The sequence below is a fragment of the Lagenorhynchus albirostris genome, chromosome X (genome assembly GCF_949774975.1).
Source record: "Lagenorhynchus albirostris chromosome X, mLagAlb1.1, whole genome shotgun sequence".
Classification (NCBI taxonomy): domain Eukaryota; kingdom Metazoa; phylum Chordata; class Mammalia; order Artiodactyla; family Delphinidae; genus Lagenorhynchus; species Lagenorhynchus albirostris.
The window spans coordinates 31,051,485-31,064,179 of NC_083116.1; the positions used below are offsets into that span (position 1 = coordinate 31,051,485).

General features: G+C 43.0%; 1 protein-coding gene across 1 annotated transcript; it reads left to right on the top strand.

Moving 5' to 3' along the window:
* Positions 1-8,832: 8,832 nt before the first annotated feature.
* LOC132513280 (uncharacterized) lies at positions 8,833-12,410 on the top strand (the record flags this gene model as incomplete). Its single annotated transcript, XM_060137460.1, is given in 1 exon segment — positions 8,833-12,410. A coding segment is annotated over 1 exon segment (3,369 nt), but the record flags the coding sequence as incomplete, so codon positions are not given.
* Between the last annotated feature and the right edge of the window lie 285 nt (positions 12,411-12,695).

The following is a 12,695-nucleotide window of genomic DNA, read 5'->3' on the forward strand; positions in this document are numbered from 1 at the left end:
CAAAACCAGACAAACATGTCACAAAGACAGAAAACTACAGGCCAATATCACTGATGAACATAGATGCAAATATCCTCAACAAAATACTAGCAAACAGAATCCACCAGCACATTAAAAGGATCATACACCATGATCAAGTGGGGTTACCCCAGGTATGCAAGGATTCCTCAATATACACAAATCAATCAGTGTGATACACCATATTAACAAACTGAAGGATTAAAAACCATATGATCATCTCAATAGATACAGAAAAAGCTTTTGACAAAATTCAACTGCATTTATGATTAAAACTCTCCAGAAAGTAGGCAGAGAGGGAAATTATCTCAACATAATAAAGGCCATATATGAAAAATCCACAGCCAACACCATTTTCAATGGTGAAAAACTGAAACCATTTCCACTAAGATCAAGAACAAGACAAGGTTGCCCACTCTCACCACTATTATTCAACATAGTTTTGGAAGTTTTAGCCACAGAAATCAGACAAAAAATGAAATAAAAGGAATCCAAATTGGAAAAGAAGTGAAACTGTCACTGTTTCAAGATGACATGATACTATACATAGAGAATCCTAAAGATGCTACCAGAAAACTACTACAGCTAATCAATAAATTTGATAAAGTAGCAGGATACAAAATTAATACACAGAAATCTCTTGCATTCCTATACACTAATGATGAAAAATCTGAAAGAAAAATTAAGGAAACACTCCCATTTACCACTGCACCAAAAAGAATAAAATACCTAGGAATCAACCTACCTAAGGAGACAAAAGACCTGTAGGCAGAAAACTGGAAGACACTGACGAAAGAAATTAAAGATGATGCCAACAGATGGAGAGATATACCATGTTCTTGGATTGGAAGCATCGACATTGTGAAAATGACTATACTACCCAAAGCAATCTACAGATTTAATGCAATCCCTATCATACTACCAGTGGCATTTTTCATACAAGTAGAGCAAAAAATTTCACAGTTTGTATGGAAACACAAAAGACTCTGAAGAGCCAAAACAATCTTGAGAAAGAAAAACGGAGCTGGAGGAATCAGGCTCCCTGACTTCAGACTATACTACCAAGCTACAGTCATCAAGACAGTATGGTACTGGCACAAAAACAGAAATATAGATAAATGGAACAGGATAGAAAACCACAGATAAACCCATGCATGTATGGTCACCTAATCTTTGATAAAGAGGCCAAGAATATACAATGGAGAAAAGACAGCCTCTTCAATAAGTGGTGCTGGGAAAACTGGAAAGCTACATGTAAAAGAATGAAATTAGAACACTCCCTAACACCATACACAAAAATAAACTCAAAGTGGGTTAAAGGCCTAAATGTAAGGCCAGACACTATAAAACTCTTAGAGGAAAACATAGGCAGAACACTCTATGACATAAATCACAGCAAGGTCCTTTTTGACCCACCTCCTAGAGAAATGGAAATAAAAACAAAAATAAACAAATGGGACCTAATGAAACTTAAATGCTTTGCACAGTAAAGGAAACCATAAATAAGAGGAAAAGACAACCATCATAATGGGAGAAAATATTTGCAAATGAAGCAACTGACAAAGGATTAATCTCCATGATATAGAAGCAGTGCATGCAGCTCAATATCAAAAATACAAACAACCCAATCCAAAAATGGGCAGAAGACCTAAATAGACACTTCTCCAATGAAGATATATAGGTTGCCACAAACACATGAAAGGATGCTCAACACCACTAATCATTAGAGAAATGCAAATCAAAACTACAGCGCGGTATCACCTCACAGCAGTCAGAATGGCCATCATCAAAAAATCTACGAACTATAAATGTTAGAGAGGGTGTGGAGGAAAGGGAACCCTCTTGAATTGTTGGTGGGAATGTAAATTGATACAGCCACTATGGAGAACAGTATGGAGGTTCCTTAAAAACCTAAACATAGAACTACCATATGATCTACTAATCCCACTACTGGGCATATACCCTGAGAAAAGCATAATTCAAAAAGAGTCATGTACCACAATGTTCATTGCAGCTCTATTCACAGTAGTCAGGACATGGAAGCAACCTAAGTGTCCATTGACAGATGAATGGATAAAGAAGATGTGGCACATGTATACAATGGAATATTACTCAGCCATAAAAAGAAATGAAACTGAGTTATTTGTAGTGAGGTGGATGGACCTAGAGACTGTCATACAGAGTACATCAGAAAGAGAAAAAGAAATACCATATGCTAACACATATGTATGGAATCTAAAAAAATAAAATTTTTCTGAAGATCCTAGGGGCAGGACAGGAATAAAGACACAGATGTAGAGAATGGACTTGAGGACATGGGGAGGGGGAAGGGTAAGCTGGAACGAAGTGAGAGAGTGGCATTGACATATATACACTACCAAATATAAAATAGATAGCTAGGGGTAAGCAACCGCATAGCACAGGAAGATCAGCTCGGTGCTTTGTGACCACCTAGAGGGGTGGGATAGGGAGGGTGGGAGGGAGATGCAAGAGGGAGGAGATATGGTGATATATGTATACATATAGCTGATTCACTTCGTTATACAGTAGCAACTAACACAACATTGTAAAGCAATTATACTCCAATAAAGATGTTAAAAAAAAATAACAGATTCATTTTTCTCTGTGATTTTTAGGCCTTTAATGGCACTCAGGTACTGCAAATCACTGATTTACATGGGCCCTAGGAGGATAATAAAGAAAAAAAAAACCTTTGCAATCTTTCCTAATGTGTCACTGATTAAAACAAAATACCATTTTTAAAAAGTGAATAAAGTATCTAGGTAACAATTACATTTACATATCTTCATCCCGACCCTGTAGTTCTTTCAGTTGTTATTCTTTTGTTTAAAAAAGTGCTGTGGTGCTGTGGCTCAACGCCTTCGAATATGAGTTCATTTTTTCAAATTAATAGACTGTAACTTATAATGAGCAATAATAGACAAACAAGAAATTCAATTCCAGCATAATTATTGTTAATGGAATTAAGAACTGTTTCACTGAGTAAGAATATAAAAATAAAATTTCATTTTCCATGGCTCAAATGAATCATTATAGGATTTACCTGGTGGCCAGAAAAGTAGCCAAACAGGAATTTCCAGAACTTCAACCTCTTCTTATTAAGTGTGATTAAGTTTCAATTTCCTGCTGTGGATGTTCCTGCTCTGCATAAGGCCCATAATAAAATACATACAATAAAAGGCACATGGAACATCTGATGTACAGACAAATGTTTTGCTTTCTCTGTGTCTACTTAGTAAGGAGATGAGGTGTGATGTCAAATGACTCACTAAACTCCAAATTTTCCACTCATTTGAAACTTGCTGCCTCAAACTTTTGTCATTTCTACCAAAATGCAGGACAGCTGGTTATCTGGTAAAAAGCTGAATGCTGGGGTAGATTTAAGGGTTTCAGGATATTTGGTTACATTAGCATGGGCTTGATTTAATAGAAAAGGCCTGGAACGTTAAAGCTTAAATCAAAGGTTTGTTAAATTAATCAAACAAGGAGGCCATTAGACTGAGGTGTCTCTAATGCCCTGGTGACCTCTATAAGCAAACCAAAATATAAGCCTGTAAAGGCCTCAAGGTCACGAAATCAAAACGCTAAGGACAACCAATCACAGCCAGCTAGGGTGTAAGCTGCCTCCAATCAACAATTTCCTTTCTTTGCCTTCTCAATTTCTCTTTATCAGTCTTTCCCTTGGTTCCTGTCAGTCAGCACTCCTAACCACTTCCGGTTTGGCACTGCTCCATTTGCATGGATTTTTGCTCAAATAAACTCTTAAACTTTTTATTGTGTCTCAGTTTCTATCTTTTAATAGGTGTGTCTGTTTGGTGATGGGGAAGAGGATTGCTTCATTTTGATTAGACAGAAGGAAGGGGCCTAGTTTTACAGGCATTTAAAGTCTGCATCCTGATGTTTCATCTAACATGTTCTTAGGTGTAAAAAGTTACACTGTCCATTGAAGTTCTTAAGTAGATGGTTGGGATTCTGTTCTCAGGCATGGTAGCAATCCAGGACATATTTATGTTCTAATGCCTAAAAGACAAAGAGTTAATGGTAGAAGAAAGAACTGATTTTTATTGTTTTTCTGAGTTAAATATGGTCATAGTCTTTCCTCTCTTTCTTGAGCATGGATGCACAAATAGTGGCTAGAAATGATTGCAAATACATAAGTTTGCTTTAGAAATACATGATTTGAAAGATTTAAAATAAAATCTGTTCCAACCTTTTTCATTCTTCAGCTTTGTCCTTTTGTGATGTGTTATTTATAGCCAAAGCTTCGGGAAAAAAATTTCAAGTCAACTCACAGTGTAGATTAAGCCACTGAAAAATGGTGATTGTGAGACATATTCAATAGTGTTCTGTAAAAGAACTCATTTCACCACCATCACGATGAGACACTGATATTTGGCAAAGCGATTCCATAGATTTATAGCTTCATCATCTGCTTTGCTGATTGCTAGTCTCTCAAGGACAAATGGGCTCTCAGACACAATTGTAAATATCCAGGATAAAGCAATGTTATGTCTACTCTGAATGGTTATGCCATAATTAGGAAAAAGTTGCTAAATAAACTTAATTGAGCATTTAGAGGGCTATATAAAACATATTTTTAATTTCTTCCCTAGAGGACCATGCTGGGTTTTTATTTCAAACTATTATCCACTCTTTCACTGGCCATCTCTCTTTCTTCTCATATGTTAATTGCCTCAGTGGTGTTTGGTGAGAGGAGTCACCATTTTCACAGAGATGTGTAACTCCCCCACTCCAAAGTGTCCAGGGATCATTCATTCGTGTTCATTCCTTCATTCCTTCCTTTCTTTTAAATACTGGAGAAGTTTGACAATGACTAAGCCCTTCAGGTATGAGATGAAGGACAGTCAGAGTTTGAGAGAAACAAGAAACTTTAGAGAGAAAAATCTATTTGGAAAAGAAGACATAATTCTGCTAAACCCTCAGGGTAGGGAAAATTGCCTCGAAATGAGAGTAAGCAGTGATTAAACACTAAAAATGGTTCCTTTCAATCACCGCTTGACATTTATATGGTATCATAGCACCTCTGGTAACTCGGGTTTATGAAAACAACAATAGAAGCACTGAAATTACTCAGTGATTTATTCAAAAAGCAATAGACAAGTCCATTGAATAGAAAGCATTATTTTTTTAAGTTACTAAAGCAGAGAACTTTAGCTGCAGGGATGCCTGTTAGGAAAGCACTGCACATATTCATAGCAGTATGGAGGGCTTGATGGACATTTAAGCTGTTTCCGCTTTTTTGCAAATGAAAACAATGCTGCACAGCCTTGTATGTGCATCTTTACTCACTTGAGTAAGCGCTGCTTTAAGAGGCATTTTTAGAAATGGAATAGCTGGGTTAAAGGGGATGTGCATTAAAAAAATTGATAGAGGGCTTCCCTGGTGGTGCAGTGGTTGAGAGTCCGCCTGCCGATGCAGGGGACATGGGTTCGTGCCCCGGTCCGGGGGCATCCCGCATGCCGCGGAGCGGCTGGACCCGTGAGCCATGGCCGCTGAGCCTGTGCGTCCGGAGCCTGTGCTCCGCAACAGGAGAGGCCACAATGGTGAGAGGCCTGTGTACCGCAAAAAAAAAAAAAAATTGATAGATACTGTTAAATTGTTCAGCAAAGAGGTTGCACAGTGTATAAATGTGCTCACAACAGGGAGCTGTCAGTGTTTTAATCAGCTTCAATGATGGGGGAAATGGTGGCTGGTTGTTCCTTTATTTTGCATTTCTTAACGAAGGAGTGAAGTTGATCCTTTTCATATATATACTGGTCTTGAAAACTACATCTTTTAAAAGATTTTTAAAGCATCTTACAAAGCAAGTTTTAAATAAAACTAAATCTAACATAAGATTTTTAATCTTCATCAACTTATTCTAAGAGTAATTTAATATGGAGCCACTGATTAAACTGATGAGAGCATTTCTGTGACTCACATTGGCATGCCATAGTTTGGGGTTGAAGTTCTTCCTCCCCGTTTTCAGACAGGCTTGATTTTAAAGGGCCTCTAGCTACTTTTCTCTCAGAGGTAAGTTTTGGATCACATCTAAACTCTCCCTTCAGCTGTCGGTGATGGAAAGGACAGGAATGGGAGAGACAAAAAGAGTGATAACACCAATAAAAACACCACCACCACCACCACCACTAATAAGAATAATAGCAGCTAGCATGCACTGAGTGCTTGCTTTGTATCTGGCATTACTCTAAGTCCTTTACCTGTAGTATTGTGGGACTCGAGAGACATTGTTCCAGCTAATGATTAAGAACTCTCCAGACAATTGGGGCTTCTTAGACAATGGGTGAATTTCCAGGATGTCCGGCCCCCTTCCGAGAAGGAGGGAGATAACAAAATGTAAAAAAGGTGTCTGTCAAAGACCAATCAGGCAGCTGGGGACAAGTTCCCTCTATGGTCCGAGCCTAAGCCGGGACCAATCAGCAGGAGAACACAACCAAATCTATAATTTACATACGGGGAAGTGGGAACCTATAAAACTGACATATTCGCGCCCAAAAGGGTTCCTTCTTCGACCTCCTGCGTGAGGACCAAGGAACCCCGGTGCACCCGCCTTCAATAAACCTCTTGCGTTTTGCATCGACTTCCGACTCTTGTTGTTTCCTGGGCGAGTTGAAACTCCTAGGAGACCGCGCAGGTCTAACATTTGGGGGCTCGTCCGGGATTCCACTCGCCCCGGACCACAAGAACATCGGGAGTTGGAGGTACCAGGTAAGCTCGAGCTTGATTGTCTGTTTGTCCCTTGTTCTTTGTGGGCCATTATCGGAGGAAAGCCGTAAGAATCGGCTTATTATGGAATCTGTATCGGACCTCTGGCTAGGCAGACGTGCTAATAGCCGGCGTCCATGAGCCCTAGGGGACGCCCTGGTGGCTCATCTGGAAGGAGAGGCAAACTCTGTCTCCCCTTCACTCGGTTTCGGCAGTTCCCTTGGTGATAACTGCCATCTGAAGAAGTTTCGGTTTTGAAGCGAGCTCGCGGTGGCCCATGCGTATATGTGTTTCGTGGAGTTTTAACTGTTTCTGTATTGTGGTCTATTCTTCTTCTCTGACGGACGACAATGGGACAAACTATGACGACTCCTCTTTCCCTTACCCTAAGCCATTGGACCGAAGTTCGGGCCAGAGCCCATAATTTTTCGGTAGAGGTAAAGAAAGGAAAGTGGCAGACTTTGTGTGCCTCTGAATGGCCAACATTTCAGATAGGATGGCCCCCCGAAGGATCCTTTTTATTAGACAAGATTAAGCTGCTGAAGTCTAAGATATTTAATATAGATCCCCACGGACATCCAGACCAAGTACCATATGTCTTGGTCTGGGAAGATTTAATTCTCTCCCCACCTCCGTGGGTCCGGCCCTTTGTTTCCTCAACAGGTACGTCCGCGCATACATCAGGAGCGTCGGAGATATTAGCCTTAAAGAAAAACCCCAACACGGAAAAGCTACCTGACGCCCCGGATCCACCGAAGGTGATTTATCCTGACCCGCAGTCCGATTTGCTTCTTTTGGATTCCCCACCCCCTTATCCTCCGGCCCCAAATCCCCTACCACCTAGAGGACCCCCAGCTCCACTGCCCTCGGCACCAAGGGAACCATCCATGATGGAAGAAGAAAGGGGTCCCTCAGCGGGCACTAGGAGCCGGAGGGCTATCTCCCCGGACTCCACTGCCCTACCTCTTAGAGAGTATGGCCCCCCCGACGGCCAAGGGAATAGATCTCTCCAATATTGGCCCTTTTCCTCTGCAGATCTTTATAATTGGAAAATGCATAACCCAACTTTTTCCGAAAATCCACAGGCCCTTACCGCTTTAATAGAATCTCTTGTTTTCTCCCACCAGCCCACATGGGATGATTGTCAGCAGCTGCTCCAGACTCTCCTAACGACTGAGGAGAGGCAACGGGTTCTTTTAGAAGCCAGAAAAAATGTATTAGGTGCCAATGGGCAACCTACCCAGCTGCCTAACGAGATTGATGCTGGTTTCCCACTCGTCAGGCCAAACTGGGATTTCAATGCCCCGGAAGGTAGGGAGCGCCTGAAAGTGTATCGCCAGGCTCTGGTGGCGGGTCTCCATGGAGCGGCCAGACGGCCCACTAATTTGGCTAAGGTAAGGGAAGTCACTCAGGGGCCCCAGGAATCTCCAACTGTGTTCCTGGAGCGTTTAATGGAAGCCTTTAGACGCTTTACCCCTTATGATCCAACTTCGGAGGAACATAGGGCTACTATAGCAATGGCTTTCATAGATCAAGCGGCCCCTGATATTAAGAAGAAATTACAGAGGCTAGATGGCTTGCAGGGATTTTCGCTTCAGGAGTTAGTAAAAGAGGCAGATAAAGTATATAACAAAAGAGAAACAGAGGAAGAGAAGGAAGAAAGAAAGCAGAAAGAGCAGGAAGCCCGTGAAATAAGACGGGATAAGAGACAGGAGAGGAATTTAAGTAAGATACTGGCCACTGTGGTTGGAGGAAGAAATATAGGGTATAGAAATAGGCAGAAAGGGCGAACGGCAGACAGAAGGCGGCCATTAGACAAGGACCAATGTGCCTACTGTAAAGAAAAAGGACATTGGGCGAGAGAATGCCGTAAGAAAAAGAGTGGAGGAAGGCCAACCAGAAACAAAATCTTAACATTGGAAGAAGAAGACTAGGAAAGTCAGGGCTCGAACCCTCTCCCCGAGCCCCGGGTAACTCAAAGTGGAGGGGGAACCTGTTCAATTTTTGGTAGATACCGGAGCCCAGCACTCCGTCCTTCTCCACTCAAAAGGTCCTATCTCAGCTAAAAGGTGATGGGTACAAGGAGCCACTGGGAATAAACAATATTCATGGACCACACGAAGGACAGTAGATCTTGGGATTGGACGAGTAACCCATTCATTTTTGATTATTCCGGAATGCCCCTATCCTTTGCTGGGAAGAGATTTACTCTCCAAAGTAGGGGCTCAAATCCACTTTCAGCCAGAAGGTCCCACCATAACTGATAATAAAGGAAGGTTACTTCAAATATTGACTATGAAATTAGAAGATGAATATAAATTATACGAGCAGCCTTCATCCTCACGAGTTAATGTTACAGATTGGGTAACTCGGTTCCCTCAAGCCTGGGCAGAAACTGCCGGAATGGGGATGGCCAAAAATCGGCCCCCGGTGCTAGTGGAACTCAAGGCAACTGCCACCCCAATAACGGTCCGTCAATACCCCATGAGTAGAGAAGCCAAAGACGGTATCCGTCCCCATATACAGAGGCTACTAGACTTGGGCATCTTAATAAGATGTCAATCAGCATGGAACACCCCTCTCCTGCCGCTAAAGAAACCAGGAACAAATGATTATCGGCCGGTGCAGGATCTACGAGAGGTAAACAAACGGGTGGCAGACCTCCACCCCACAGTTCCAAACCCTTACAACCTCCTGAGCACTCTTCCACCTCAACATACGTGGTATACTGTTTTGGACCTTAAAGATGCTTTTTTCTGTTTAAGACTCTCTCCCCTGAGCCAACCCTACTTTGCCTTCGAATGGAAAGATCCAACATCGGGAATGTCTGGTCAGCTGACATGGACACGGCTACCTCAGGGATTTAAGAACGCCCCGACCATCTTTGATGAAGCCCTCCATCAGGATTTGGCATTATATAGAGAATCAAATCCCCAGGTAACATTACTCCAATACGTTGATGATATTTTATTAGCTGCTGAGACCCAAGAAGATTGTATCAAGGGTACTGAAAAACTGTTAACGGAACTTGGAACCCTGGGATATAGAGCCTCAGCCAAGAAAGCACAAATATGCCAACAACAGGTCAGTTACCTGGGGTATCTATTAAAAGGGGGGCAAAGATGGCTCACGGAGAGCAGAAAGGATACGGTGGCCCAAATTCCGGCTCCCAAAAACGCCAGGCAGGTTAGAGAATTTTTGGGGACGGCCGGATTCTGTAGACTATGGATTCCAGGGTTTGCTGAGCTGGCATCCCCATTGTACCCCCTAACCAAAAACAGCACTCCTTTCGTTTGGGGCGATAAGGAACAACGGGCTTTTGACCAAATCAAACGAGCTTTACTTTCAGCTCCAGCCCTAGGACTGCCAGATGTAACCAAACCTTTTCATTTATATGTGGCCGAAAATAAGGGCATTGCAAAAGGAGTATTGACTCAGAAATTGGGTCCCTGGAATCGCCCAGTTGCTTATTTGTCAAAAAAATTGGACCCTGTGGCATCAGGATGGCCCACCTGTTTAAAGATAATCGCTGCAGTAGCCGTTCTAGTCAAAGATGCTGACAAACTAACTTTAGGACAAAATCTAACGATAACAGCTCCTCATGCCCTGGAAAATGTAGTCCGTCAACCACCGGATAGGTGGCTAACTAATGCCAGGATGACCCATTACCAAACCCTGTTGCTAAACTCAGATCGCATCAAGTTTGCTCCAGCCACAGGACTCAATCCAGCCACCTTGCTACCTGATCCTGACTTGGAAGGCTCCACCATCATACATGATTGTCAGGAAGTACTGGCCGCAGCACACGGCAGTAGGCCAGATCTGATGGACCTGCCCCTCCCTGATGCTGATTTCACCTGGTTCACGGATGGGAGCAGTTTCCTGGAGGAAGGTAAGCGTCGAACTGGGGCAGCCGTGGTAGACGGAAAACAAGTCATATGGGCAGCGGCGCTACCACAAGGGACCTCAGCCCAACGAGCTGAATTAATTGCCCTGACGAGGGCATTAGAGATGGCAGAGAATAAAAAAGTAAACATCTACACAGACAGTAGATATGCGTTTGCTACCGCTCATATCCACGGTGCCATTTACCAACAGAGAGGGCTACTAACTTCAGGTGGCAAAGAAATTAAAAACAAAGACGAAATCGTGGCTTTGTTGACTGCACTCATGCTTCCTACTAAAGTCAGTATCATCCACTGCCCTGGACATCAAAAAGGAAATGCCCCAATAATTAGGGGAAATAATATGGCTGACCAAGTGGCCCGAAAAATAGCATCGGGAGAAGTCATTTTAGGACTGTCAGATAAAGTTCCTGAAAAACCAGGCCGCGATGAAGAAATCATCCCGGCCACAACAAAAGGAACTTTGTCCCCTCAGCAAGCAGAATCCATGTTACAACAGATGCACAGATGGACACATTTGGGGACTAAAAAGATGGTAGCCTTGTTACAAAAAGCCGGGTACGAAACCCCTGGAATGACAAAATTAGCTGAACAAATTGTGCAGGAATGCGTCCCATGTCAACAGGTAAATGCTCACAAAGGGAAACTTGAAACTGGAAAGAGACTCAGGGGGGACCGCCCAGGAACTTACTGGGAAGTGGACTTTACCGAAGTGCGTCCTGGAAGGTACGGTAATAAATACCTTTTAGTTTTTGTAGACACTTTTTCAGGATGGATAGAGGCTTTCCCAACAAAGAAAGAAACAGCTGCTGTAGTAGCCAAGAAGATTTTAGAAGAAATTTTTCCTCGATTTGGAGCACCAAAGGTAATAGGGTCTGATAATGGTCCAGCCTTCGTCGCCCAGGTAAGTCAGGATGTGGCCAGATATTTGGGGACTGATTGGAAATTACATTGTGCATATAGACCCCAGAGTTCAGGTCAGGTAGAAAGAATGAATAGAACTCTAAAAGAGACCCTAACCAAATTGTCCTTGGAGACTGGCGGTACAGATTGGACGGTGCTCCTTCCTTTAGCCCTGTTCCGGGTTAGGAATACACCTTCCCGGTACCATCTTACTCCTTTTGAGGTGCTATACGGGGCCCCACCTCCCCTTCTCACCTTAGGAGAAGAAATAAAACCAGACTGTCAAAATAACACTGACTTGTATGCTAGGCTATTGGGACTCCAACTGGTCCAAAAGGAGATATGGTCCCAACTCTCCGAGGCCTACCAACCGGGAACACCGGGAGAAACTCATCCTTTCCAAGTCGGGGACTCCGTATACGTCCGTCGGCATTGAACCCAGACGTTGGAACCTCGATGGAAAGGACCATACACCGTCCTCCTAACCACCCCAACGGCCATAAAAGTGGACGGCATCGCTGCCTGGATCCATGCTTCACACGTGAAAGCTGCACCAGCGGCGGCATCATCAGGATGGCAGGCCCAAAGAACCGACAACCCGCTCAAACTCAAGCTTCTACGAACCTAGGACTTATAATTTTGGTTTTACTGCCTTTATTGACTGTAAGTGATTTTAGCCCTCACCTCCCCCAACGTTTAACTTGGCAGGTAATTTCTCAGACTGGAGATGTAACCTGGTCCATTAGTCATACTGCACCCCCCTGGACCTGGTGGCCAGATCTTTTTCCTGATGTTTGTAAATTGGCTATAGGAGCACCTTATTGGGATACAGAAGATTCTCATGCCCCTTCCAAAGTTTCGGAAACTGGTTTGGGCCGGGTTGCAAAAATGCAGGCAAAAGAATGATGCTTGGTATCCTCACTTTCTACGTATGCCCCGGGTTCCACCGCCCTTGATCTCTGAATTATAAATGTGGTGGAACTGAAAACTTTTATTGCAAAAGCTGGGGATGTGAAACTACCGGGGATACTAATTGGAAACCCACCTCAACTTGGGATTTTATTACTGTAACGGCTAATTATTCTCATAATGAGGATACCGGACACCGGAGTAAATGTTCAG